This window comes from Crotalus tigris, unplaced genomic scaffold (genome assembly GCF_016545835.1).
Source record: "Crotalus tigris isolate CLP2741 ecotype Arizona unplaced genomic scaffold, ASM1654583v1 scf7180000018733.473104, whole genome shotgun sequence".
Taxonomy (NCBI): Eukaryota; Metazoa; Chordata; class Lepidosauria; order Squamata; family Viperidae; genus Crotalus; species Crotalus tigris.
The window spans coordinates 359,068-384,041 of NW_024097173.1; the positions used below are offsets into that span (position 1 = coordinate 359,068).

Here is a 24,974-nt window from a genome sequence, read left to right on the forward strand (position 1 = left end):
CGGTGAGTGGCCCTGCAGGTAGGTGGGGTGAGGGATGAGGGGGCGGGGCAGGGGGTGGGGCAGGGGTGGGGCCAGTTTTTGGGCACTCGGTCTCTAAAAGGTTCGTCATCACTGGTCTAGGACAACTCGCCAGAGCCAACTTGCCACAGGAGAAAAGTTACACTAATATCAAAGAAATGATGGAACAGAATCATTAAAGGGGGGGGGCGAAATGAAATGTGGTGAGAAAAATTAAAATATTTTTTTATTTGTTTTAAATAGTTAGATTAATTGTAGATTTCCCCCAGGGTGAGTGGTCCCACAGCGAGTGGCCGAGGAAAGTTGGCTGTGGTGATCTGGCCACAGGGAGTTGGCCATGGAGAATTGGCTGAGGTGAGTTGGCTGAGGTGAGTTGGCCGTGGTGAGTTGGCCGTGGTGATCTGGCCACAGGGAGTTGGCCATGGAGAGTTGGCTGGGGTGATTGGCTATGGTGATTTGGCCACAGGGAGTTGGCCATGGAGAGTTGGCTGTGGTGATTGGCTGTGGTGATTTGGCCACAGGGAGTTGGCCGTGGAGAGTTGGCTGAGGTGAGTTGGCTGTGGTGATTGGCTGTGGTGATTTGGCCACAGGGAGTTGGCCATGGAGAGTTGGCTGAGGTGATTGGCTGTGGTGATTTGGCCACAGGGAGTTGGCCATGGGGAGTTGGCTGAGGTGAGTTGGCTGTGGTGATTGGCTGTGGTGATTTGGCCACAGGGAGTTGGCCATGGAGAGTTGGCTGAGGTGAGTTGGCTGAGTGATTGTTGGCCATGGTTGGCTGATTGAGTTGGCATTGGCTGTGGTGATTTGGCCACAGGGAGTTGGCCATGGAGAGTTGGCTGAGGTGAGTTGGCTGTGAGTTGGCTGTGGTGATTGGCTGTGGTGATTTGGCCACAGGGAGTTGGCCATGGAGAGTTGGCTGAGGTGAGTTGGCTGTGGTGATTGGCTGTGGTGATTTGGCCACAGGGAGTTGGCCATGGAGAGTTGGCTGAGGTGATTGGCTGTGGTGATTTGGCCACAGGGAGTTGGCCATGGAGAGTTGGCTGAGGTGATTGGCTGTGGTGATTTGGCCACAGGGAGTTGGCCATGGAGAGTTGGCTGAGGTGAGTTGGCTGTGGTGATTTGGCCACAGGGAGTTGGCCATGGAGAGTTGGCTGAGGTGAGTTGGCTGTGGTGATTGGCTGTGGTGATTTGGCCACAGGGAGTTGGCCATGGAGAGTTGGCTGAGGTGATTGGCTGTGGTGATTGGCTGTGGTGATTTGGCCACAGGGAGTTGGCCATGGAGAGTTGGCTGAGGTGATTGGCTGTGGTGATTTGGCCACAGGGAGTTGGCCATGGAGAGTTGGCTGAGGTGAGTTGGCTGTGGTGATTGGATGTGGTGATTTGGCCACAGGGAGTTGGCCATGGAGAGTTGGCTGAGGTGAGTTGGCTGTGGTGATTGGCTGTGGTGATCTGGCCACAGGGAGTTGGCCATGGAGAGTTGGCTGAGGTGAGTTGGCTGAGGTGAGTTGGCTGAGGTGATTTGGTCACAGGGAGCTGGCCATGGCGATTTCTCCCATTCCATACCTCCCACTCCTTGCCAGCCTGGGTTAAGGGTGCTGCAACTTACAATCTGTTTGGGAGTGATGCAGAAAGGGTAATCCGAGGGAACCCCCTCATGAGGTCGAAGGACCACAGAGACTATTGGCTTGCGCGTCTCTGGTTCCCAGTAGGAGTCATCAGAACTTCCTTCATCATCCTCAAAAAGTGTCTCCAGATTCTATAGGGATGAATATGAAAGAGGGAAAGAAATAATAATTAAAAAAATCCTGCAAAGACTGGTAGTTGGTTTAATAGAAACAGGGGGGAAAGTTACACGAATATAAGCATGCACTATATTTTAAAGAGGTGGTTCGGAACAATTGCTTGGAATCTCTGCTGGAAACGGTATGGATGTAACTCAGGTGGATCCAATTTTGTATCCTGAACATCACATTCACAGCCGGAAGAGAGTAGAGCTCAGCCTTGAATGTGCAAATAGTTTTTCAACTTTTTATTGCATGTCAAGGAGAGAAACCACAATCCTTCAACCTCCTATTCCCATCTGGAAGCGACTATAAAACAGCCTCCAAAGACTTTTCTTAGTAGATTACATGTAGGGACCAACCCTTTTACTCCTTGCTCATCCTTCAATCCTCTACTGACACAGCTGCACAGTGATTCCCCAAGCTCCACTGGCTAGAATGGAACAAGCCTATATTATCCTTTAAGAGACAAAAAAAAAAAATCTCTTTCATTGTTGCAACGGCACCAACATTTTACCTAATAAGGATTAAAATCTTTTGTTAAAGTGAAACAGTAGAGCGGTGTTTTTCATCTTTGACAACTTTAAGATGGGCAGAATTCCCAGAATTCCCCAGCTATCATGCTGACTGGGGAATTCTGGGTGTTGGCATGCACCATCTTAAAGTTGTCAAGGTTGAGAAACACTACGCTAGAGCAGGGCTTTTCAACCAGTGGTACGGGTACCACTTGTGGCACATTGGCACCTGGGAGGTGGTATGCGACCATCTTAGAAAAGTGGTAGCGGGGGAGGGGAATAAGCTGAACCGGTGGCAGCACCGCACAAGCCTGAGCAAAAGATGGATGGAGCTGCAGGGCTGCCAGGGCTCAGCGGAAGCACCAGGATCAGCTCCAGGCTCCAGCTGGGGCTCGGCGCTGATCCTGGTGCTTCTGCTGAGCCCAGAAGAAGCGCCAATCAGCTGGAATGTTGCAGCATCTCCAGTGTCTTGTGATTTACATTCAGATGCTTGGCAACTGATTCATATTTATGACAGTCACACTGTCCCAGGGTCATGTGAAGTGACCAAACCTGCTGCAACCACACAGCAGATGGGGGGGGGAGAATAAAAACCAAACACCCCCATCCCACCCCCGCTGTCAATCTTCAACAGAAATGCTCACAACAATGAAAACCTTGGATAGGAGGAAGAACGCCGCCGGCCGGGCAGGCAGGTGTCTTGCTCGGCTGTGGCTTGGGGGACACTTTTTTCAGTGCCATTGTAACTTCAAACAGTTACTAAGCGAACTGTTGTAAGTCGAGGACTACCTGTACTTTATCCCTTTTTTCCTTTTGGGGGGGGTCATCAAGTTTTTGACACCTTGCTAGGCGACTGGTGATATTCGAATGTTGCCATATCCTAAAAGTGGTACAATGGGTGAAAAGGTTGAAAAGCCCTGCGTTAGAGGTTCTGTACAGTGCAAATGGTTCTTCTGCCAGTCACATGGGTAGGCAGAAAAGAACTGGATTTAGACAAGAAAAATAGCAAGAGGATACGCTCCCCAGTGTTTTATTCTTTCTCGGCTGTTTCTAAATGGTGGCAACTCTGAAAGCAAAGCCAACTGAGAATAAAGAAAATATAGCACAGAAAGTACTGCACCCACTTTGAAAGGAGGTCAGCTGATTTAAATAAAGGCAAGCCCACAACTTGCAGGGGTTCCAAAATTCCTGGTTTTAGACAAGGTAAATCTATACGATCAAAGTGCCTGCAAAATTACCAGGAGGAATGTTAGTTTATTTGTCCCAGCTGCTGAAAATAGCAAAAGCCCAACCTTTGTGCACCTGGACTAAAAGGCGAAATTATTTTTCTCCCTACTCCTACTGTACTGTAAGTCGAATAACAGAGAATGATAAATTATGCACTGGAGACAAATTCCTTGTCTTGGCAATAAAGAATTCTATTCTATTGTTTTTCTATTGTTTATTCAATTCTATTCTATTCTATTCTATTCTATTCTATCCTATTCTATTCTATTCTATTCTATTCTATTCTATTCTATTCTTATTTCTATTCCCTTATTCCCTCATTCTATTCTATTCTATTCTATTTATTCTAATTCTATTCTGTTCTTAAATGTCTTGCCCGCATTGTAGAAATGCCATGTATTCTAAGAATTTTGGAGAAATCCTTTAAAAGGGAGGAAAATAACACTTTTTAAACAGCCTGTGTACTAACCAGGTTCTCCCTGGCTGAGGACCAGCTAGAGTCTGAAGTGGAAGACATTTTCTTAGAGGAGGTGTCTGACTTCCAGAGAACGTTGATCTCATTGCCATCTGAATCCTTGATTGGAAATGGTGCACCATAAAACACCAAGAGATCTATCAGTTTGTCATCGTCTTTATCTTGGTTGTAACTTTCCCAGTCCATTCGAATGTCTGAATTGAAGAAGGGAGAAAAGGTGAAATCAAAATAAGGATGGCTGAAGGTTTGCAGCTAAGTATGGGGTTGCCTATAACCTCAGGAGGTCATTGGCTAAAACAGGTTTTTTTAAAAACTTGGCAACTTTTAGATGTGTGGATTTCAGCTCCCAGGATCCCCCAGCCTGTTGGGCTAAAAGTTTTGTAGTTCTTTCAAAAACTCTAGAGACTCTAGAAAGAGTGTGGAGGAGAGCAACAAAGATGATCAGGCAGCTGGAGGCTAAAACATATAAAGAAAGATTGCTGGAATTGGGTATGTCTAGTTTAATGAAGAGAAGGAGGAGGGGGGACATGATAGCAGTGTTCCAATATCTCAAGGGCTGCCCCAAAGAAGAGGGAGTCAAGCTGTTCTCCAAAGCACCTGAAGGCAGGACAAGAAGCAACGGATGGAAACTAATCAAGGAGAGAAGCAACCTAGAACTAAGGAGAAACTTCCTAACAATTAGAACAATTAACCAATGGAACAATCTGCCTCTAGAAGTGGTGAATGTTCCAACACTGGAAATTTTTAAGAAGAGACTGGACAGCCATTTATCCAAAATGGTATATAGGGTTTCCTGCCTGAGCAGGGGGGTGGATTACTAGATGACCTCGAAGTTCCCTTCCAACTCTATTGTTATTGTTGTTGTTGTTGTTGTTATGATGACGATGATGATGATCGCTCACCCTCAAGATTGGAAGATATTTTGAATGTTGCTTGGAGAAAATCTCAAAATCCACAGACATTTGGGGGAGGGGGCAAGGAGGAGACAAGGGGAGACATATTCTTAGGTGTTTTCCAAACTTGCAAAGACCTTGATCCAGGGGTCTTCAAACTTGGCCCTTTTATGATTTGTGGACTTCAACTCCTAGAATTCCTCAGTCAGGCAAGTCATAAAAGGGCCAAGTTTGAAGACCCCTGCCTTGACCTTTCGTTTTCCTCTGGGGAGGAGGGGAAGTGGGGGGGGGCTTGCCTCTTTCAGGGAAAAAACAACACTGGCCGGTACAAACTCTTACCGAACGGAGTGGGGTTATTGAGACGGATGTACCGTGAGACGGTGTCTCCTCCAGAGATGTGAGCTCCAAACCTGGGAAGGAAACAAGATATTATGTAGGAATCTGAACAGGTTGTCCTTGACGTACGACCAGAAAATTCATTGTTAAGCGGTACTGTCATTAAGTGAGGCATCAATACCTGCATCTGATTTTGCAAGTATTTTTGGAACGGTCGTTAAGCGAATTACTTTGCTTCTTTTGCAAGAGACCACGACTGAAAATGGTGACCTCGCACATGTGACCACAGGGATGTTGCAATGGTCGTAAGTGTGAGGACTAATCATGAATCACTTTTTTCAGCTGAAAACTTTGGAGTGGTCCTTAAAAGAATGACAGTAGGTTGAGGAATACCTGAAATAACAATGATTATTACGAGAATGCTAATTATTTAACTAGTAAGAACAATGTTTTGAAAACTGGGATGGAGAAAATATATTTCCTAGGATCCCTATGGCTAATCAACCCAGCCAGAAGCTTACAGGAACTTTCTGGAGGAATGCAAAACTATTTGCACCAGAGTAAGGATGTTTCTTTCTTTATCTGTATTCCGCCTTTATTATTTTTACAAATAACTCAAGGCAGCAAATGTATCCAACATGCCTTCTTTCTCCTATTTTTCCCACAAAAACAACTCTGTGAGGTGGGTTGGGTTGAGAGCGAGAGAATGATTGGCCCAAAGTCACCCACCCAGCCTTCATACCTGAAGCGGGACTAGAACTCACTGTCTCCTGGCGATTGGCCCAAAGTCATCCAGCCAGCTTTCATGCCTGAGGCGGGAGTAGAACTTACTGTCTCCTGGCGATTGGCCCAAAGTCATCCAGCCAGCTTTCATGCCTGAAGCGGGACTAGAACTCACTGTCTCCTGGCGATTGGTCCATAGTCACCCAGACCGCTTTCATGCCTGAGGCGGGACTAGAACTCACTGTCTCCTGGCGATTGGCCCAAAGTCATCCAGCCAGCTTTCATGCCTGAGGCGGGAGTAGAACTTACTGTCTCCTGGCGATTGGCCCAAAGTCATCCAGCCAGCTTTCATGCCTGAGGCGGGACTAGAACTCACTGTCTCCTGGCGATTGGCCCAAAGTCATCCAGCCAGCTTTCATGCCTGAGGCGGGAGTAGAACTTACTGTCTCCTGGCGATTGGCCCAAAGTCATCCAGCCAGCTTTCATGCCTGAGGCGGGACTAGAACTTACTGTCTCCTGGTCATTGGCCCAAGGTCATCCAGACCGCTTTCATGCCTGAAGCGGGACTAGAATTCACTGTCTCCTGGCGATTGGTCCATAGTCACCCAGACCGCTTTCATGCCTGAGGTGGGACTAGAACTCACTGTCTCCTGGCGATTGGCCCAAAGTCATCCAGCCAGCTTTCATGCCTGAGGCGGGACTAGAACTTACTGTCTCCTGGCGATTGGCCCAAAGTCATCCAGCCAGCTTTCACGCCTGAGGCAGGACTAGAACTTACTGTCTCCTGGTGATTGGCCCAAAGTCATCCAGACCACTTTCATGCCTGAGGTGGGACTAGAACTCACTGTCTCCTGGCGATTGGTCCATAGTCACCCAGACCGCTTTCATGCCTGAGGCGGGACTAGAACTTACTGTCTCCTGGCGATTGGCCCAAAGTCATCCAGCCAGCTTTCATGCCTGAAGCGGGACTAGAACTCACTGTCTCCTGGCGATTGGTCCATACTCACCCAGACTGCTTTCATGCCTGAGGTGGGACTAGAACTTACTGTCTCCTGGTGATTGGCCCAAAGTCATCCAGCCAGCTTTCATGCCTGAGGCGGGACTAGAACTTACTGTCTTTTGGTCATTGGCCCAAAGTCATCCAGACCGCTTTCATGCCTGAGGCGGGACTAGAACTCACTGTCTCCTGGCGATTGGTCCATAGTCACCCAGACCGCTTTCATGCCTGAGGCGGGACTAGAACTTACTGTCTCCTGGCGATTGGCCCAAAGTCATCCAGCCAGCTTTCATGCCTGAAGCGGGACTAGAACTCACTGTCTCCTGGCGATTGGTCCATAGTCACCCAGACCGCTTTCATGCCTGAGGTGGGACTAGAACTCATTGTCTCCTGGCGATTGGCCCAAAGTCATCCAGCCAGCTTTCATGCCTGAGGCGGGACTAGAACTTACTGTCTCCTGGCGATTGGCCCAAAGTCATCCAGCCAGCTTTCATACCTGAGGCGGGACTAGAACTTACTGTCTCCTGGCGATTGGCCCAAAGTCATCCAGCCAGCTTTCATGCCGGAAGCGGGACTAGAACTCACTGTCTCCTGGCGATTGGCCCAAAGTCATCCAGCCAGCTTTCATGCCTGAGGCGGGACTAGAACTTACTGTCTCCTGGCGATTGGCCCAAAGTCATCCAACCAGCTTTCATGCCTGAGGCAGGACTAGAACTTACTGTCTCCTGGTGATTGGCCCAAAGTCATCCAGACCGCTTTCATGCCTGAGGCGGGACTAGAACTCACTGTCTCGTGGCGATTGGTCCATAGTCACCCAGACCGCTTTCATGCCTGAGGCGGGACTAGAACTTACTGTCTCCTGGCGATTGGCCCAAAGTCATCCAGCCAGCTTTCATGCCTGAAGCGGGACTAGAACTCACTGTCTCCTGGCGATTGGTCCATAGTCACCCAGACCGCTTTCATGCCTGGGGCGGGACTAGAACTTACTGTCTCCTGGCGATTGGCCCAAAGTCATCCAGCCAGCTTTCATGCCTGAAGCGGGACTAGAACTCACTGTCTCCTGGCGATTGGTCCATAGTCACCCAGACCGCTTTCATGCCTGAGGTGGGACTAGAACTCACTGTCCCCTGGCGATTGGTCCATAGTCACCCAGACCGCTTTCATGCCTGGGGCGGGATTAGAACTTACTGTCTCCTGGCGATTGGCCCAAAGTTATCCAGCCAGCTTTCATGCCTGAAGCGGGACTAGAACTCACTGTCTCCTGGTGATTGGTCCATAGTCACCCAGACTGCTTTCATGCCTGAAGCGGGATTAGAACTCACTGCCTCCTGGCGATTGGTCCATAGTCACCCAGACCGCTTTCATGCCTGGGGCGGGACTAGAACTTACTGTCTCATGGCGATTGGCCCAAAGTCATCCAGCCAGCTTTCATGCCTGAAGCGGGACTAGAACTCACTGTCTCCTGGCGATTGGTCCATAGTCACCCAGACCGCTTTCATGCCTGAGGTGGGACTAGAACTCACTGTCCCCTGGCGATTGGCCCAAAGTCATCCAGCCAGCTTTCATGCCTGAGGCGGGACTAGAACTTACTGTCTCCTGGCGATTGGCCCAAAGTCATCCAGCCAGCTTTCATGCCTGAGGCGGGACTAGAACTTACTGTCTCCTGGCGATTGGCCCAAAGTCATCCAGCCAGCTTTCATGCCTGAGGCGGGACTAGAACTTACTGTCTCCTGGCGATTGGCCCAAAGTCATCCAGCCAGCTTTCATGCCTGAGGCGGGACTAGAACTTACTGTCTCCTGGCGATTGGCCCAAAGTCATCCAGCCAGCTTTCATGCCTGAGGCGGGACTAGAACTTACTGTCTCCTGCGATTGGCCCAAAGTCTCCAGCCAGCTTTCATGCCTGAGGCGGGACTAGAACTTACTGTCTCCTGGCGATTGGCCCAAAGTCATCCAGCCAGCTTTCATGCCTGAGGCGGGACTAGAACTTACTGTCTCCTGGTGATTGGCCCAAAGTCATCCAGACCACTTTCATGCCTGAGGCGGGACTAGAACTCACTGTCTCCTGGTTGGCGTGGCTTTCATGCCTGAGACTAGAACTTATTGGCCCAAGTCTTTCATGCCTGAGGCGGGACTAGAACTTACTGTCCCCTGGTGATTGGCCCAAAGTCACCAGCCAGCTTTCATGCCTGGGCGGGACTAGAACTTACTGTCTCCTGGTGATTGGCCCAAAGTCGTCCAGACCACTTTCATGCCTGAGGTGGGACTAGAACTCACTGTCTCCTGGCGATTGGTCCATATTCCCCAGACCGCTTTCATGCCTGAGGCGGGACTAGAACTTACTGTCTCCTGGCGATTGGCCCAAAGTCATCCAGCCAGCTTTCATGCCTGAGGTGGGACTAGAACTTACTGTCTCCTGGCGATTGGCCCAAAGTCATCCAGCCAGCTTTCATGCCTGAGGCGGGACTAGAACTTACTGTCTCCTGGCGATTGGCCCAAAGTCATCCAGCCAGCTTTCATGCCTGAGGCAGGACTAGAACTCACTGTCTCCTGGCGATTGGCCCAAAGTCATCCAGCCAGCTTTCATGCCTGAGGCGGGACTAGAACTTACTGTCTCCTGGCGATTGGCCCAAAGTCATCCAGCCAGCTTTCATGCCTGAAGAGGGACTAGAACTCACTGTCTCCTGGCGATTGGTCCATAGTCACCCAGACCACTTTCATGCCTGAGGTGGGACTAGAACTCACTGTCTCCTGGCAATTGGCCAAAGTCATCCAGCCAGCTTTCATGCCTGAGGCGGGAGTAGAACTTACTGTCTCCTGGCGATTGGCCCAACGTCATCCAGCCAGCTTTCATGCCTGAGGCGGGACTAGAACTTACTGTCTCCTGGCAATTGGCCCAAAGTCATCCAGCCAGCTTTCATGCCTGAAGCGGGACTAGAACTCACTGTCTCCTGGCGAATGGTCCATAGTCACCCAGACCACTTTCATGCCTGAGGTGGGACTAGAACTCACTGTCTCCTGGCGATTGGCCCAAAGTCATCCAGCCAGCTTTCATGCCTGAGGGGGGACTAGAACTTACTGTCTCCTGGCGATTGGCCCAAAGTCATCCAGCCAGCTTTCATGCCTGAAGCGGGACTAGAACTCACTGTCTCCTGGCGACAGGCCCAAAGTCATCCAGCCAGCTTTCATACCTGAGGCGGGACTAGAACTTATTGTCTCCTGGCGATTGGCCCAAAGTCATCCAGCCAGCTTTCATGCCTGAGGCAGGACTAGAACTTACTGTCTCCTGGCGATTGGCCCAAAGTCATCCAGCCAGCTTTCATGCCTGAAGCGGGACTAGAACTCACTGTCTCCTGGCGATTGGTCCATAGTCACCCAGACCGCTTTCACTCCTGAGGTGGGACTAGAACTCACTGTCTCCTGGCGATTGGCCCAAAGTCATCCAGCCAGCTTTCATGCCTGAGGTGGGACTAGAACTTACTGTCTCCTGGCGATTGGCCCAAAGTCATCCAGCCAGCTTTCATGCCTGAAGAGGGACTAGAACTCACTGTCTCCTGGCGATTGGTCCATAGTCACCCAGACCACTTTCATGCCTGAGGTGGGACTAGAACTCACTGTCTCCTGGCAATTGGCCAAAGTCATCCAGCCAGCTTTCATGCCTGAGGCGGGAGTAGAACTTACTGTCTCCTTGCGATTGGCCCAAAGTCATCCAGCCAGCTTTCATGCCTGAGGCGGGACTAGAACTTACTGTCTCCTGGCGATTGGCCCAAAGTCATCCAGCCAGCTTTCATGCCTGAAGCGGGACTAGAACTCACTGTCTCCTGGCGATTGGCCCAAAGTCATCCAGCCAGCTTTCATGCCTGAGGCAGGACTAGAACTCACTGTCTCCTGGCGATTGGCCCAAAGTCATCCAGCCAGCTTTCATGCCTGAGGCGGGACTAGAACTTACTGTCTCCTGGCGATTGGCCCAAAGTCATCCAGCCAGCTTTCATGCCTGAAGAGGGACTAGAACTCACTGTCTCCTGGCGATTGGTCCATAGTCACCCAGACCACTTTCATGCCTGAGGTGGGACTAGAACTCACTGTCTCCTGGCAATTGGCCAAAGTCATCCAGCCAGCTTTCATGCCTGAGGCGGGAGTAGAACTTACTGTCTCCTGGCGATTGGCCCAACGTCATCCAGCCAGCTTTCATGCCTGAGGCGGGACTAGAACTTACTGTCTCCTGGCAATTGGCCCAAAGTCATCCAGCCAGCTTTCATGCCTGAAGCGGGACTAGAACTCACTGTCTCCTGGCGATTGGTCCATAGTCACCCAGACCACTTTCATGCCTGAGGTGGGACTAGAACTCACTGTCTCCTGGCGATTGGCCCAAAGTCATCCAGCCAGCTTTCATGCCTGAGGCGGGACTAGAACTTACTGTCTCCTGGCGATTGGCCCAAAGTCATCCAGCCAGCTTTCATGCCTGAAGCGGGACTAGAACTCACTGTCTCCTGGCGACAGGCCCAAAGTCATCCAGCCAGCTTTCATACCTGAGGCGGGACTAGAACTTATTGTCTCCTGGCGATTGGCCCAAAGTCATCCAGCCAGCTTTCATGCCTGAGGCAGGACTAGAACTTACTGTCTCCTGGCGATTGGCCCAAAGTCATCCAGCCAGCTTTCATGCCTGAAGCGGGACTAGAACTCACTGTCTCCTGGCAATTGGTCCATAGTCATCCAGACCGCTTTCATGCCTGAGGTGGGACTAGAACTCACTGTCTCCTGGCGATTGGCCCAAAGTCATCCAGCCAGCTTTCATGCCTGAGGTGGGACTAGAACTTACTGTCTCCTGGCGATTGGCCCAAAATCATCCAGCCAGCTTTCATGCCTGAGGTGGGACTAGAACTTACTGTCTCCTGGCGATTGGCCCAAAATCATCCAGCCAGCTTTCATGCCTGAGGCAGGACTAGAACTTACTGTCTCCTGGCGATTGGCCCAAAGTCATCCAGCCAGCTTTCATGCCTGAAGCGGGACTAGAACTCACTGTTTCCTGGCGATTGGTCCATAGTCACCCAGACCACGTTCATGCCTGAGGTGGGACTAGAACTCACTGTCTCCTGGCGATTGACCAAAGTCATCCAGCCAGCTTTCATGCCTGAGGCGGGACTAGAACTTACTGTCTCCTGGCGATTGGCCCAAGGTCATCCAGCCAGCTTTCATGCCTGAGGCGGGACTAGAACTCACTGTCTCCTGGTGATTGGCCCAAACTCATCCAGACCACTTTCCTGCCTGAGGTGGGACTAGAACTCACTGTCTCCTGGCGATTGGTCCATAGTCACCCAGACCGCTTTCATGCCTGAGGCGGGACTAGAACTTACTGTCTCCTGGCGATTGGCCCAAAGTCATCCAACCAGCTTTCATGCCTGAAGCGGGACTAGAACTCACTGTCTCCTGGCGATTGGTCCATAGTCACCCAGAACGCTTTCATGCCTGAGGCGGGACTACAACTTACTGTCTCCTGGCGATTGGCCCAAAGTCATCCAACCAGCTTTCATGCCTGAAGCGGGACTAGAACTCACTGCCTCCTGGCGATTGGTCCATAGTCACCCAGACCGCTTTCATGCCTGAGGCGGGACTAGAACTTACTGTCTCCTGGCGATTGGCCCAAAGTCATCCAACCAGCTTTCATGCCTGAAGCGGGACTAGAACTCACTGTCTCCTGGCGATTGGTCCATAGTCACCCAGACCGCTTTCATGCCTGAGGCGGGACTAGAACTCACTGTCTCCTGGCGATTGGCCCAAAGTCATCCAGCCAGCTTTTATGCCTGAGGCGGGACTAGAACTTACTGTCTCCTGGCGATTGGCCCAAAGTCATCCAGCCAGCTTTCATGCCTGAGGCGGGACTAGAACTTACTGTCTCCTGGTGATTGGTCCATAGTCACCCAGACCGCTTTCATGCCTGAGGCGGGACTAGAACTTACTGTCTCCTGGCGATGGGCCCAAAGTCATCCAGCCAGCTTTCATGCCTGAAGCGGGACTAGAACTTACTGTCTCCTGGTCATTGGCCCAAAGTCATCCAGCCAGCTTTCATGCCTGAAGCGGGACTAGAACTCACTGTCTCCTGGCGATTGGTCCATTGTCACCCAGACCGCTTTCATGCCTGAGGCGGGACTAGAACTCACTGTCTCCTGGCGATTGGCCCAAAGTCATCCAGCCAGCTTTCATGCCTGAGGCGGGACTAGAACTTACTGTCTCCTGGTCATTGGCCCAAAGTCATCCAGACCGCTTTCATGCCTGAAGCGGGACTAGAACTCACTGTCTCCTGGCGATTGGTCCATAGTCACCCAGACCGCTTTCATGCCTGAGGCGGGACTAGAACTCACTGTCTCCTGGCGATTGGCCCAAAGTCATCCAGCCAGCTTTCATGCCTGAGGCGGGACTAGTACTGTCTCCTGGTGATTGGCCCAAAGTCATCCAGACCACTTTCATGCCTGAGGTGGGACTAGAACTCACTGTCTCCTGGCGATTGGTCCATAGTCACCCAGACCGCTTTCATGCCTGAGGCGGGACTAGAACTCACTGTCTCCTGGCGATTGGCCCAAAGTCATCCAGCCAGCTTTCATGCCTTAGGCGGGACTAGAACTTACTGTCTCCTGGCGATTGGCCCAAAGTCATCCAGCCAGCTTTCATGCCTGAAGCGGGACTAGAACTCACTGTCTCCTGGCGATTGGTCCATAGTCACCCAGACCGCTTTCATGCCTGAGGTGGGACTAGAACTTACTGTCTCCTGGCGATTGGCCCAAAGTCATCAAGCCAGCTTTCATGCCTGAAGCGGGACTAGAACTCACTGTCTCCTGGCGATTGGCCCAAAGTCATCCAGCCAGCTTTCATGCCTGAAGCGGGACTAGAACTCACTGTCTCCTGGCGATTGGTCCCTAGTCACCCAGACCGCTTTCATGCCTGAGGCGGGACACACAGACAACTAAAAAAAACACAAAACAAACACTAGAAAAACTAAATATACTACACTCTAACCAACTATAACACTAAACTAGCACCTAGAAATTACTGTATCCCTGGTATTGGCCCAAAGTCATCCAGACCGCTTCTTCATGCCTGAGCGGGGACTAGAAACTCACTGTCTCCTGGCGATTGCGTCCATAGTTCACCAGGACCGCTTTCATGCCTGGGGCGGGACTGGAAATCCACTGTCTCCTGGCGTTGGACCAAAGTCATCCAGCAGCTTTCATGCCTGAGGCGGGACTAGTACTGTCTCCTGGTGATTGGCCCAAAGTCATCCAGACCGCTTTCATGCCTGAGGTGGGACTAGAACTCACTGTCTCCTGGCGATTGGCCCAAAGCATCCAGCCAGCTTTCATGCCTTAGGCGGGACTAGAACTTACTGTCTCCTGGCGATTGGCCCAAAGTCATCCAGCCAGCTTTCATGCCTGAAGCGGGACTAGAAATAACTGTCTCCTGGCGATTGGTCCATAGTCACCCAGACCGCTTTCATGCCTGAGGCGGGACTAGAACTTACTGTCTCCTGGCGATTGGCCTAAAGTCATCCAGCCAGCTTTCATGCCTGAAGCGGGACTAGAACTCACTGTCTCCTGGCGATTGGCCCAAAGTCATCCAGCCAGCTTTCATGCCTGAGGCGGGACTAGTACTGTCTCCTGGTGATTGGCCCAAAGTCATCCAGACCGCTTTCATGCCTGAGGTGGGACTAGAACTCACTGTCTCCTGGCGATTGGTCCATAGTCACCCAGACCGCTTTCATGCCTGAGGCGGGACTAGAACTCACTGTCTCCTGGCGATTGGCCCAAAGCATCCAGCCAGCTTTCATGCCTTAGGCGGGACTAGAACTTACTGTCTCCTGGCGATTGGCCCAAAGTCATCCAGCCAGCTTTCATGCCTGAAGCGGGACTAGAAATAACTGTCTCCTGGCGATTGGTCCATAGTCACCCAGACCGCTTTCATGCCTGAGGCGGGACTAGAACTTACTGTCTCCTGGCGATTGGCCTAAAGTCATCCAGCCAGCTTTCATGCCTGAAGCGGGACTAGAACTCACTGTCTCCTGGCGATTGGTCCATAGTCACCCAGACCGCTTTCATGCCTGAGGCGGGACTAGAACGTACTGTCTCCTGGCGATTGGCCCAAAGTCATCCAGCCAGCTTTCATGCCTGAAGCGGGACTAGAACTCACTGTCTCCTGGCGATTGGTCCATACTCACCCAGACGCTTTCATGCCTGAGGCGTGGACTAGAACTTTACGTCCCTGGCTGATTGGCCCAAAGTCATTCCAGCCAGGGCTTTCAATGCCTGAAGCGGGACCTAGAAATCACTAGTTCATGGCGAGGTCCATACTCACCCAGACCGCTTTCATGCCTGAGGCGGGACTAGAACTTACTGTCTCCTGGCGATTGGCCCAAAGTCATCCAACCAGCTTTCATGCCTGAAGCGGGACTAGAACTCACTGTCTCCTGGCGATTGGTCCATAGTCACCCAGACCGCTTTCATGCCTGAGGCGGGACTAGAACTCACTGTCTCCTGGCGATTGGCCCAAAGTCATCCAGCCAGCTTTTATGCCTGAGGCGGGACTAGAACTTACTGTCTCCTGGCGATTGGCCCAAAGTCATCCAGCCAGCTTTCATGCCTGAAGCGGGACTAGAACTCACTGTCTCCTGGCGATTGGTCCCTAGTCACCCAGACCGCTTTCATGCCTGAGGCGGGACTAGAACTTACTGTCTCCTGGTCATTGGCCCAAAGTCATCCAGACCGCTTTCATGCCTGAAGCGGGACTAGAACTCACTGTCTCCTGGCGATTGGTCCATAGTCACCCAGACCGCTTTCATGCCTGAGGCGGGACTAGAACTCACTGTCTCCTGGCGATTGGCCCAAAGTCATCCAGCCAGCTTTCATGCCTGAGGCGGGAGTAGAACTTACTGTCTCCTGGCGATTGGCCCAAAGTCATCCAGCCAGCTTTCATGCCTGAGGCGGGACTAGAACTCACTGTCTCCTGGCGATTGGCCCAAAGTCATCCAGCCAGCTTTCATGCCTGAGGCGGGAGTAGAACTTACTGTCTCCTGGCGATTGGCCCAAAGTCATCCAGCCAGCTTTCATGCCTGAGGCGGGACTAGAACTTACTGTCTCCTGGCGATTGGCCCAAAGTCATCCAGCCAGCTTTCATGCCTGAAGCGGGACTAGAACTCACTGTCTCCTGGCGATTGGTCCATAGTCACCCAGAACGCTTTCATGCCTGAGGCGGGACTACAACTTACTGTCTCCTGGCGATTGGCCCAAAGTCATCCAACCAGCTTTCATGCCTGAAGCGGGACTAGAACTCACTGCCTCCTGGCGATTGGTCCATAGTCACCCAGACCGCTTTCATGCCTGAGGCGGGACTAGAACTTACTGTCTCCTGGCGATTGGCCCAAAGTCATCCAACCAGCTTTCATGCCTGAAGCGGGACTAGAACTCACTGTCTCCTGGCGATTGGTCCATAGTCACCCAGACCGCTTTCATGCCTGAGGCGGGACTAGAACTCACTGTCTCCTGGCGATTGGCCCAAAGTCATCCAGCCAGCTTTTATGCCTGAGGCGGGACTAGAACTTACTGTCTCCTGGCGATTGGCCCAAAGTCATCCAGCCAGCTTTCATGCCTGAGGCGGGACTAGAACTTACTGTCTCCTGGTGATTGGTCCATAGTCACCCAGACCGCTTTCATGCCTGAGGCGGGACTAGAACTTACTGTCTCCTGGCGATGGGCCCAAAGTCATCCAGCCAGCTTTCATGCCTGAAGCGGGACTAGAACTTACTGTCTCCTGGTCATTGGCCCAAAGTCATCCAGCCAGCTTTCATGCCTGAAGCGGGAACTAGAACTCACTGTCCTCCTGGCGATTGGTCCATAGTCACCCAGACCGCTTTCATGCCTGAGGCGGGACTAGAACTTACTGTCTCCTGGCGATTGGCCCAAAGTCATCCAACCAGCTTTCATGCCTGAAGCGGGACTAGAACTCACTGTCTCCTGGCGATTGGTCCATAGTCACCCAGACCGCTTTCATGCCTGAGGCGGGACTAGAACTTACTGTCTCCTGGCGATTGGCCGAAAGTCATCCAGCCAGCTTTCATGCCTGAAGCGGGACTAGAACTCACTGTCTCCTGGCGATTGGTCCATACTCACCCAGACCGCTTTCATGCCTGAGGTGGGACTAGAACTCATTGTCTCCTGGCGATTGGCCCAAAGTCATCCAGCCAGCTTTCATGCCTGAGGCGGGACTAGAACTTACTGTCTCCTGGCGATTGGCCCAAAGTCATCCAGCCAGCTTTCATGCCTGAAGCGGGACTAGAACTCACTGTCTCCTGGCGATTGGTCCCTAGTCACCCAGACCGCTTTCATGCCTGAGGCGGGACTAGAACTTACTGTCTCCTGGTCATTGGCCCAAAGTCATCCAGACCGCTTTCATGCCTGAAGCGGGACTAGAACTCACTGTCTCCTGGTGATTGGCCCAAAGTCATCCAGCCAGCTTTCATGCCTGAGGCGGGACTAGAACTTACTGTCTCCTGGTGATTGGCCCAAAGTCATCCAGACCACTTTCATGCCTGAGGTGGGACTAGAACTCACTGTCTCCTGGCGATTGGTCCATAGTCACCCAGACCGCTTTCATGCCTGAGGCGGAAGTAGAACTTACTGTCTCCTGGCGATTGGCCCAAAGTCATCCAGCCAGCTTTCATGCCTGAGGCGGGACTAGAACTTACTGTCTCCTGGCGATTGGCCCAAAGTCATCCAGCCAGCTTTCATGCCTGAGGCAGGACTAGAACTCACTGTCTCCTGGCGATTGGCCCAAAGTCATCCAGCCAGCTTTCATGCCTGAGGCGGGACTAGAACTTACTGTCTCCTGGCGATTGGCCCAAAGTCATCCAGCCAGCTTTCATGCCTGAAGCGGGACTAGAACTCACTGTCTCCTGGCGATTGGTCCCTAGTCACCCAGACCGCTTTCATGCCTGAGGCGGGACTAGAACTTACTGTCTCCTGGTCATTGGCCCAAAGTCATCCAGACCGCTTTCATGCCTGAAGCGGGACTAGAACTCACTGTCTCCTGGCGATTGGTCCATAGTCACCCAGACCGCTTTCATGCCTGAGGCGGGACTAGAACTCACTGTCTCCTGGCGATTGGCCCAAAGTCATCCAGCCAGCTTTCATGCCTGAGGCGGGACTAGTACTGTCTCCTGGTGATTGGCCCAAAGTCATCCAGACCGCTTTCATGCCTGAGGTGGGACTAGAACTCACTGTCTCCTGGCGATTGGCCCAAAGTCATCCAGCCAGCTTTCATGCCTGAGGCGGGACTAGAACTTACTGTCTCCTGGCGATTGGCCCAAAGTCATCCAGCCAGCTTTCATGCCTGAGGCGGGACTAGAACTTACTGTCTCCTGGCGATTGGCCCAAAGTCATCCAGCCAGCTTTCATGCCTGAAGCGGGACTAGAACTCACTGTCTCCTGGCGATCATCCAGGCTTTCATACCTGAGGCGGGACTAGAACTTACACCCAGTCATCCAGCCAGCTTTCATGCCTGAGGCGGGACTAGAACTTACTGTCTCCTGGCGATTGGCCCAAAGTCATCCAGCCAGCTTTCATGCCTGAAGCGGGACTAGAACTCACTGTCTCCTGGCGATTGGTCCATAGTCACCCAGACCGCTTTCATGCCTGAGGCGGGACTAGAACTTACTGTCTCCTGGCGATTGGCCCAAAGTCATCCAGCCAGCTTTCATGCCTGAAGCGGGACTAGAACTCACTGTCTCCTGGCGATTGGTCCATAGTCACCCAGACCGCTTTCATGCCTGAGGCGGGACTAGAACTCACTGTCTCCTGGCGATTGGCCCAAAGTCATCCAGCCAGCTTTTATGCCTGAGGCGGGACTAGAACTTACTGTCTCCTGGCGATTGGCCCAAAGTCATCCAGCCAGCTTTCATGCCTGAAGCGGGACTAGAACTCACTGTCTCCTGGCGATTGGTCCATAGTCACCCAGACCGCTTTCATGCCTGAGGCGGGACTAGAACTTACTGTCTCCTGGTCCCAAAGTCATCCAGCCAGCTTTCATGCCTGAAACTAGAACTTACATTGGCCCAAAGTCATCCAGCTTTCATGCCTGAAGCGGGACTAGAACTCACTGTCTCCTGGCGATTGGTCCATAGTCACCCAGACCGCTTTCATGCCTGAGGCGGGACTAGAACTCACTGTCTCCTGGCGATTGGCCCAAAGTCATCCAGCCAGCTTTCATGCCTGAGGCGGGAGTAGAACTTACTGTCTCCTGGATTGGCCCAAAGTCATCCAGACCGCTTTCATGCCTGAGCGGGACTAGAACTCACTGTCTCCTGGCGATTGGTCCATAGTCACCCAGACCGCTTTCATGCCTGAGGCGGGACTAGAACTCACTGTCTCCTGGCGATTGGCCCAAAGTCATCCAGCCAGCTTTCATGCCTGAGGCGGGACTAGTACTGTCTCCTGGTGATTGGCCCAAAGTCATCCAGACCAGCTTTCATGCCTGAGGTGGGACTAGAACTCACTGTCTCCTGGCGATTGGTCCATAGTCACCCAGACCGCTTTCATGCCTGAGGCGGGACTAGAACTCACTGTCTCCTGGCGATTGGCCCAAAGTCATCCAGCCAGCTTTCATGCCTTAGGCGGGACTAGAACTTACTGTCTCCTGGCGATTGGCCCAAAGTCATCCAGCCAGCTTTCATGCCTGAAGCGGGACTAGAACTCACTGTCTCCTGGCGATTGGTCCATAGTCACCCAGACCGCTTTCATGCCTGAGGTGGGACTAGAACTTACTGTCTCCTGGCGATTGGCCCAAAGTCATCAAGCCAGCTTTCATGCCTGAAGCGGGACTAGAACTCACTGTCTCCTGGCGATTGGTCCATACTCACCAGACCGCTTTCATGCCTGAGGTGGGACTAGAACTCACTGTCTCCTGGCGATTGGCCCAAAGTCATCCAGCCAGCTTTCATGCCTGAGGCGGGACTAGAACTTACTGTCTCCTGGCGATTGGCCCAAAGTCATCCAGCCAGCTTTCATGCCTGAGGCGGGACTAGAACTCACTGTCTCCTGGCGATTGGTCCATAGTCACCCAGACCGCTTTCATGCCTGAGGCGGGACTAGAACTTACTGTCTCCTGGCGATTGGCCCAAAGTCATCCAGCCAGCTTTCATGCCTGAAGCGGGACTAGAACTCACTGTCTCCTGGCGATTGGTCCATAGTCACCCAGACCGCTTTCATGCCTGAGGCGGGACTAGAACTTACTGTCTCCTGGCGATTGGCCCAAAGTCATCCAGCCAGCTTTCATGCCTGAGGCGGGAGTAGAACTTACTGTCTCCTGGTGATTGGCCCAAAGTCATCCAGACCGCTTTCATGCCTGAGGTGGGACTAGAACTCACTGTCTCCTGGCGATTGGCCCATAGTCATCCAGCCAGCTTTCATGCCTGAGGCGGGACTAGAACTTACTGTCTCCTGGCGATTGGCCCAAAGTCATCCAGCCAGCTTTCATGCCTGAGGCAGGACTAGAACTTACTGTCTTTTGGTCATTGGCCCAAAGTCATCCAGACCGCTTTCATGCCTGAGGCGGGACTAGAACTCACTGTCTCCTGGCGATTGGTCCATAGTCACCCAGACCGCTTTCATGCCTGAGGTGGGACTAGAACTCACTGTCTCCTGGCGATTGGTCCATAGTCACCCAGACCGCTTTCATGCCTGAGGCGGGACTAGAACTTACTGTCTCCTGGCGATTGGCCCAAAGTCATCCAGCCAGCTTTCATGCCTGAGGCGGGACTAGAACTTACTGTCTCCTGGTGATTGGCCCAAAGTCATCCAGACCACTTTCCTGCCTGAGGCGGGACTAGAACTCACTGTCTCCTGGCAATTGGTCCATAGTCACCCAGAACGCTTTCATGCCTGAGGTGGGACTAGAACTTACTGTCTCCTGGCGATTGGCCCAAAGTCATCCAGCCAGCTTTCATGCCTGAAGCGGGATTAGAACTCACTGTCTCCTGGCGATTGGTCCATAGTCACCCAGACCGCTTTCATGCCTGAGGTGGGACTAGAACTCACTGTCTCCTGGCGATTGGTCCATAGTCACCCAGACCGCTTTCATGCCTGAGGCGGGACTAGAACTTACTGTCTCCTGGCGATGGGCCCAAAGTCATCCAGCCAGCTTTCATGCCTGAGGCGGGAGTAGAACTTACTGTCTCCTGGTGATTGGCCCAAAGTCATCCAGACCGCTTTCATGCCTGAGGTGGGACTAGAACTCACTGTCTCCTGGCGATTGGTCCCTAGTCACCCAGACCGCTTTCATGCCTGAGGCGGGACTAGAACTCACTGTCTCCTGGCGATTGGCCCAAAGTCATCCAGCCAGCTTTCATGCCTGAGGCGGGACTAGAACTTACTGTCTCCTGGCGATTGGCCCAAAGTCATCCAGCCAGCTTTCATGCCTGAGGCGGGACTAGAACTTACTGTCTCCTGGTGATTGGCCCAAAGTCATCCAGACCACTTTCCTGCCTGAGGCGGGACTAGAACTCACTGTCTCCTGGCAATTGGTCCATAGTCACCCAGAACGCTTTCATGCCTGAGGCGGGACTAGAACTTACTGTCTCCTGGCGATTGGCCCAAAGTCATCCACCCAGCTTTCATGCCTGAAGCGGGACTAGAACTCACTGTCTCCTGGCGATTGGTCCATAGTCACCCAGACCGCTTTCATGCGTGAGGTGGGACTAGAACTCACTGTCTCCTGGCGATTGGCCCAAAGTCATCCAGCCAGCTTTCATGCCTGAGGCGGGACTAGAACTTACTGTCTCCTGGCGATTGGCCCAAAGTCATCCAGCCAGCTTTCATGCCTGAGGCGGGACTAGAACTTACTGTCTCCTGGTGATTGGCCCAAAGTCATCGAGACCACTTTCATGCCTGAGGCGGGACTAGAACTCACTGTCTCGTGGCGATTGGTCCATAGTCACCCAGACCGCTTTCATGCCTGAGGTGGGATTGAATTCACAGTCTCCTGCTTTCTAGTCTGGTGCCTTAACCACTAGACCAGGGGTAGGCCACCTTGGCTCTTTTATGACTCCTGGACTTCAACTCCCAGAATTCCTGAGCCAGCCTGGCTCAGCTTGGAAACTTCTCCATTTCCCCTCAGCATGGCTGGCTCAGGAATTCTGGGAGTTGAAGTCCACCAGTCATAAAAGAGCCAAGGTGGCCTAGTCCTGGACTAAACCAAATGGGAGGGGGGACTGAAACACGGTAGAACTGGATGAAAACAAGCATTAGTTCTTCAGGCAGCAGCTGCAGGGGATTCAAAATCAAAGAGCTTCATCCCCTTCTCATGCAAAAGATCTGGGTTGCATCCTTTGGGGAGATCCGGTGCTGTCACTGGGCCAGTCCTTCAACATGAAAGAGGAGGAAAAGGGGGCCCCATGTCACATAAGAGCTGTGGGCAGGACAGGTTTATACAAATTCCTGCTGGTCTAGAATACATCTCTCTGAAATTTCCACCGCCTCTCAGTTGGGAGTTCCTGGTAGCCTTGCTGAAAGTTTCGGACATCTACCTGATGGTGGGGGTCGCCATGGGATGGCTTGGTCCAGTAATCTGCAGGAAGACGGGGCAGCCTTTCACTGACATTTCCATGGGGATCGACCTTGGCTCTAAATCGCCCACCTGCATAAGAAAGAGGGATTTTTATACCCAACTCATTTTAACCTGAGCTACACATTTTTAAAGGTTGTTTTAAAGCTCATCAAGTACTGCCTTAATAAAACTTTGGTAAGACCACAACTGGAATACCGCATCCAGTTCTGGTCGGCACATGACGAAAAATAGGTTGGGACTTTGGAAAAAGTGCAGAGAAGATCATCTAAGATGATTAAAGGCCTGGAGACTGAAACATATGCAGGAAATGGATATAACCAGAAAAGAGGGACTGGGGGTGGCATGATAGCAGTCTTCCAGTATATGAGGGGCTGCAACAAAGAAGGGGGGGTCTCCAAATCTCCAGAAGGCAGAATAAGAAGCAATGGATGGACACTAATCAAGGAGAGAAGCAACCTAGAATTAAGGGGAAACTTCCTAACAGTGACAATATAATTAACTCTAGAAAGAGTACAGAGAAGAGCTACAAAGATGATTAGGGGACTGGAGGCTAAAGCATATAAGGAACGGCTGCTGGAATTGGGTCTGTCTAGTTTAACGAAGAGAAGGACGAGGGGGGACATGATAGCAGTGTTCCAGTATCTCAGGGGCTGCCCCAAAGAAGAGGGAGTCAAGCTATTCTCCAAAGCCCCTGAAGGCAGGACAAGAAGCAACGGATGGAAACTAATCAAGGAGAGAAGCAACCTAGAACTAAGGAGAAACTTCTTGACAGAGAAAACAATTAACCAGTGGAACAACCTGCCTCCAGAAGTTGTGTCTGCTCCATTACTGGAGGTTTTAAAAAGACTGGAGAGCCATTTGTCTGAAATTGTGTAGGGTTTTCTGCCTGATCAGGGAGTTGGAGTAGATGACCCCCCAAGGTCCCTTCCAACTTTATTATTATCATCATCATCATCATCATCATCATCATCATCAGTGGGACAGCTTGCCTTCAGAAATTGTGGGCAATCCATCACTGAAGATTTTTAAGAAGAAACTGGACGGCCACTGGTTGAAATGAAATAGGGTTTCCTGCTTGAGCAGGGGGGTGGACTAGAAGACCTCCAGAGTCCCTTCCAGCTCTATTCTGAATTTGAAATTTGAAAATATTCTCCTTTATTATACCTGACTGATCTGGAAGCTAAAGGAGGGCATGCTTTGGAGAATAATTCTTATTGAGTGTTGGTGAATGCTAGTGTGTCGCTCTAAACATTGTGGCATGTCCCATGTGCCACGGCTTTGCCATCAACCGCTCTGAGGTGAGGTCAATATTCCATCTGCTGGCTCAGACAGGTCACCCACCTTACAGATGAGAACATCCTTATAATGTCCCCACATATTGTTGTAGGCTGTGATTTCTATAGTAAGTTCCTGGAAAGCCTCCAGGATCCCCTCCGACGGATGCACGTGGAAAGCTGCTCCTTTCCCACGGGACAGCATGCCCCCTTGGAAGGCTGGAAAAGCGGAAAAACAAAAACAGCATGCCCTTTCTGTGACAGTGCAGCTGCTGGACTCCCCATTGTCTGAAAGGGACTGGCCAGGGCAGTGTCCAGCTGCATTTCCCCATTAAAATAAGTCTTCAGTCTAACAAACTTCCTGTCTACAAAAACATAACAGATTTTTTTTCTTACCTGCTACAGAAACACAACAGATTTTTTTTTTCTTACCCGACTGCTTCTTCTTTATGAATGATCGTGTTATTCGCCTGGTTTTCTCCAGCATTGTGTCCCTAGATAGAGGAAACACAATCTCTAACAACTCGTTAAGGATGCCTTGGTATCTGCAGGCGTGATGCATGCTTCAAAAATATACTTTAAAACACTGCAGATCCTTTCCATATCACCTGGAAATGCTGATATGTTAGCGAAGGGACACTATGTTCCTTTCAAGGTGGTGGTTCTGGGAAGCACTACAATCCCCATCATCACCAAGCACAGCAGGAAGCCATTTTCTTAAGATGGCTTTTGTAAATATTGAATAGATAGATAAATAGATAGATAGATAGATAGATAGATAGATAGATAGATAGATAGGCAGGCAGGCAGGCAGGCAGGCAGAAAGATATAGATAGATGATAGATAGATAGATGATAGATACTGAGATAGATAGATAGAGACAGACATATGATAGAGATAGATAGATAGATAGACAGATGATAGGTGATAGGTGATAGATAATAGATAGACAGATGACAGATGATAGAGATAGATAGATAAATAGATAGATGATAGATACTGAGATAGACAAATAAAGACAGACATATGATAGAGAGAGAGAGAGAGAGAGAGAGAGAGAGAGAGAGACAGACAGACAGACAGACAGACAGACAGACAGACAGATATCACATTGCTCCTCGAAGCACGAAGCT

General features: G+C 51.4%; 1 protein-coding gene across 6 annotated transcripts in view; it reads right to left on the bottom strand.

The window, feature by feature from the left end:
• Positions 1-24,974, bottom strand: part of DLEC1 (DLEC1 cilia and flagella associated protein) — a 101,857-nt gene that overhangs the window by 19,430 nt on the left and 57,453 nt on the right. For all 6 annotated transcript variants that reach the window (XR_005558192.1, XM_039355694.1, XM_039355693.1 and 3 more), the window contains 6 exons: positions 24,274-24,335; positions 23,909-24,060; positions 22,527-22,636; positions 5,249-5,319; positions 4,011-4,210; positions 1,625-1,774 (listed from right to left, as the gene is read on the bottom strand). Coding sequence is in view for 5 of the 6 variants with exons in the window: in XM_039355694.1 (XP_039211628.1) it covers positions 1,625-1,774; positions 4,011-4,210; positions 5,249-5,319; positions 22,527-22,636; positions 23,909-24,060; positions 24,274-24,335 (745 nt within the window). In the remaining variant the exon portion in view is untranslated. The remainder of the gene's footprint in view (positions 1-1,624; positions 1,775-4,010; positions 4,211-5,248; positions 5,320-22,526; positions 22,637-23,908; positions 24,061-24,273; positions 24,336-24,974) is intronic.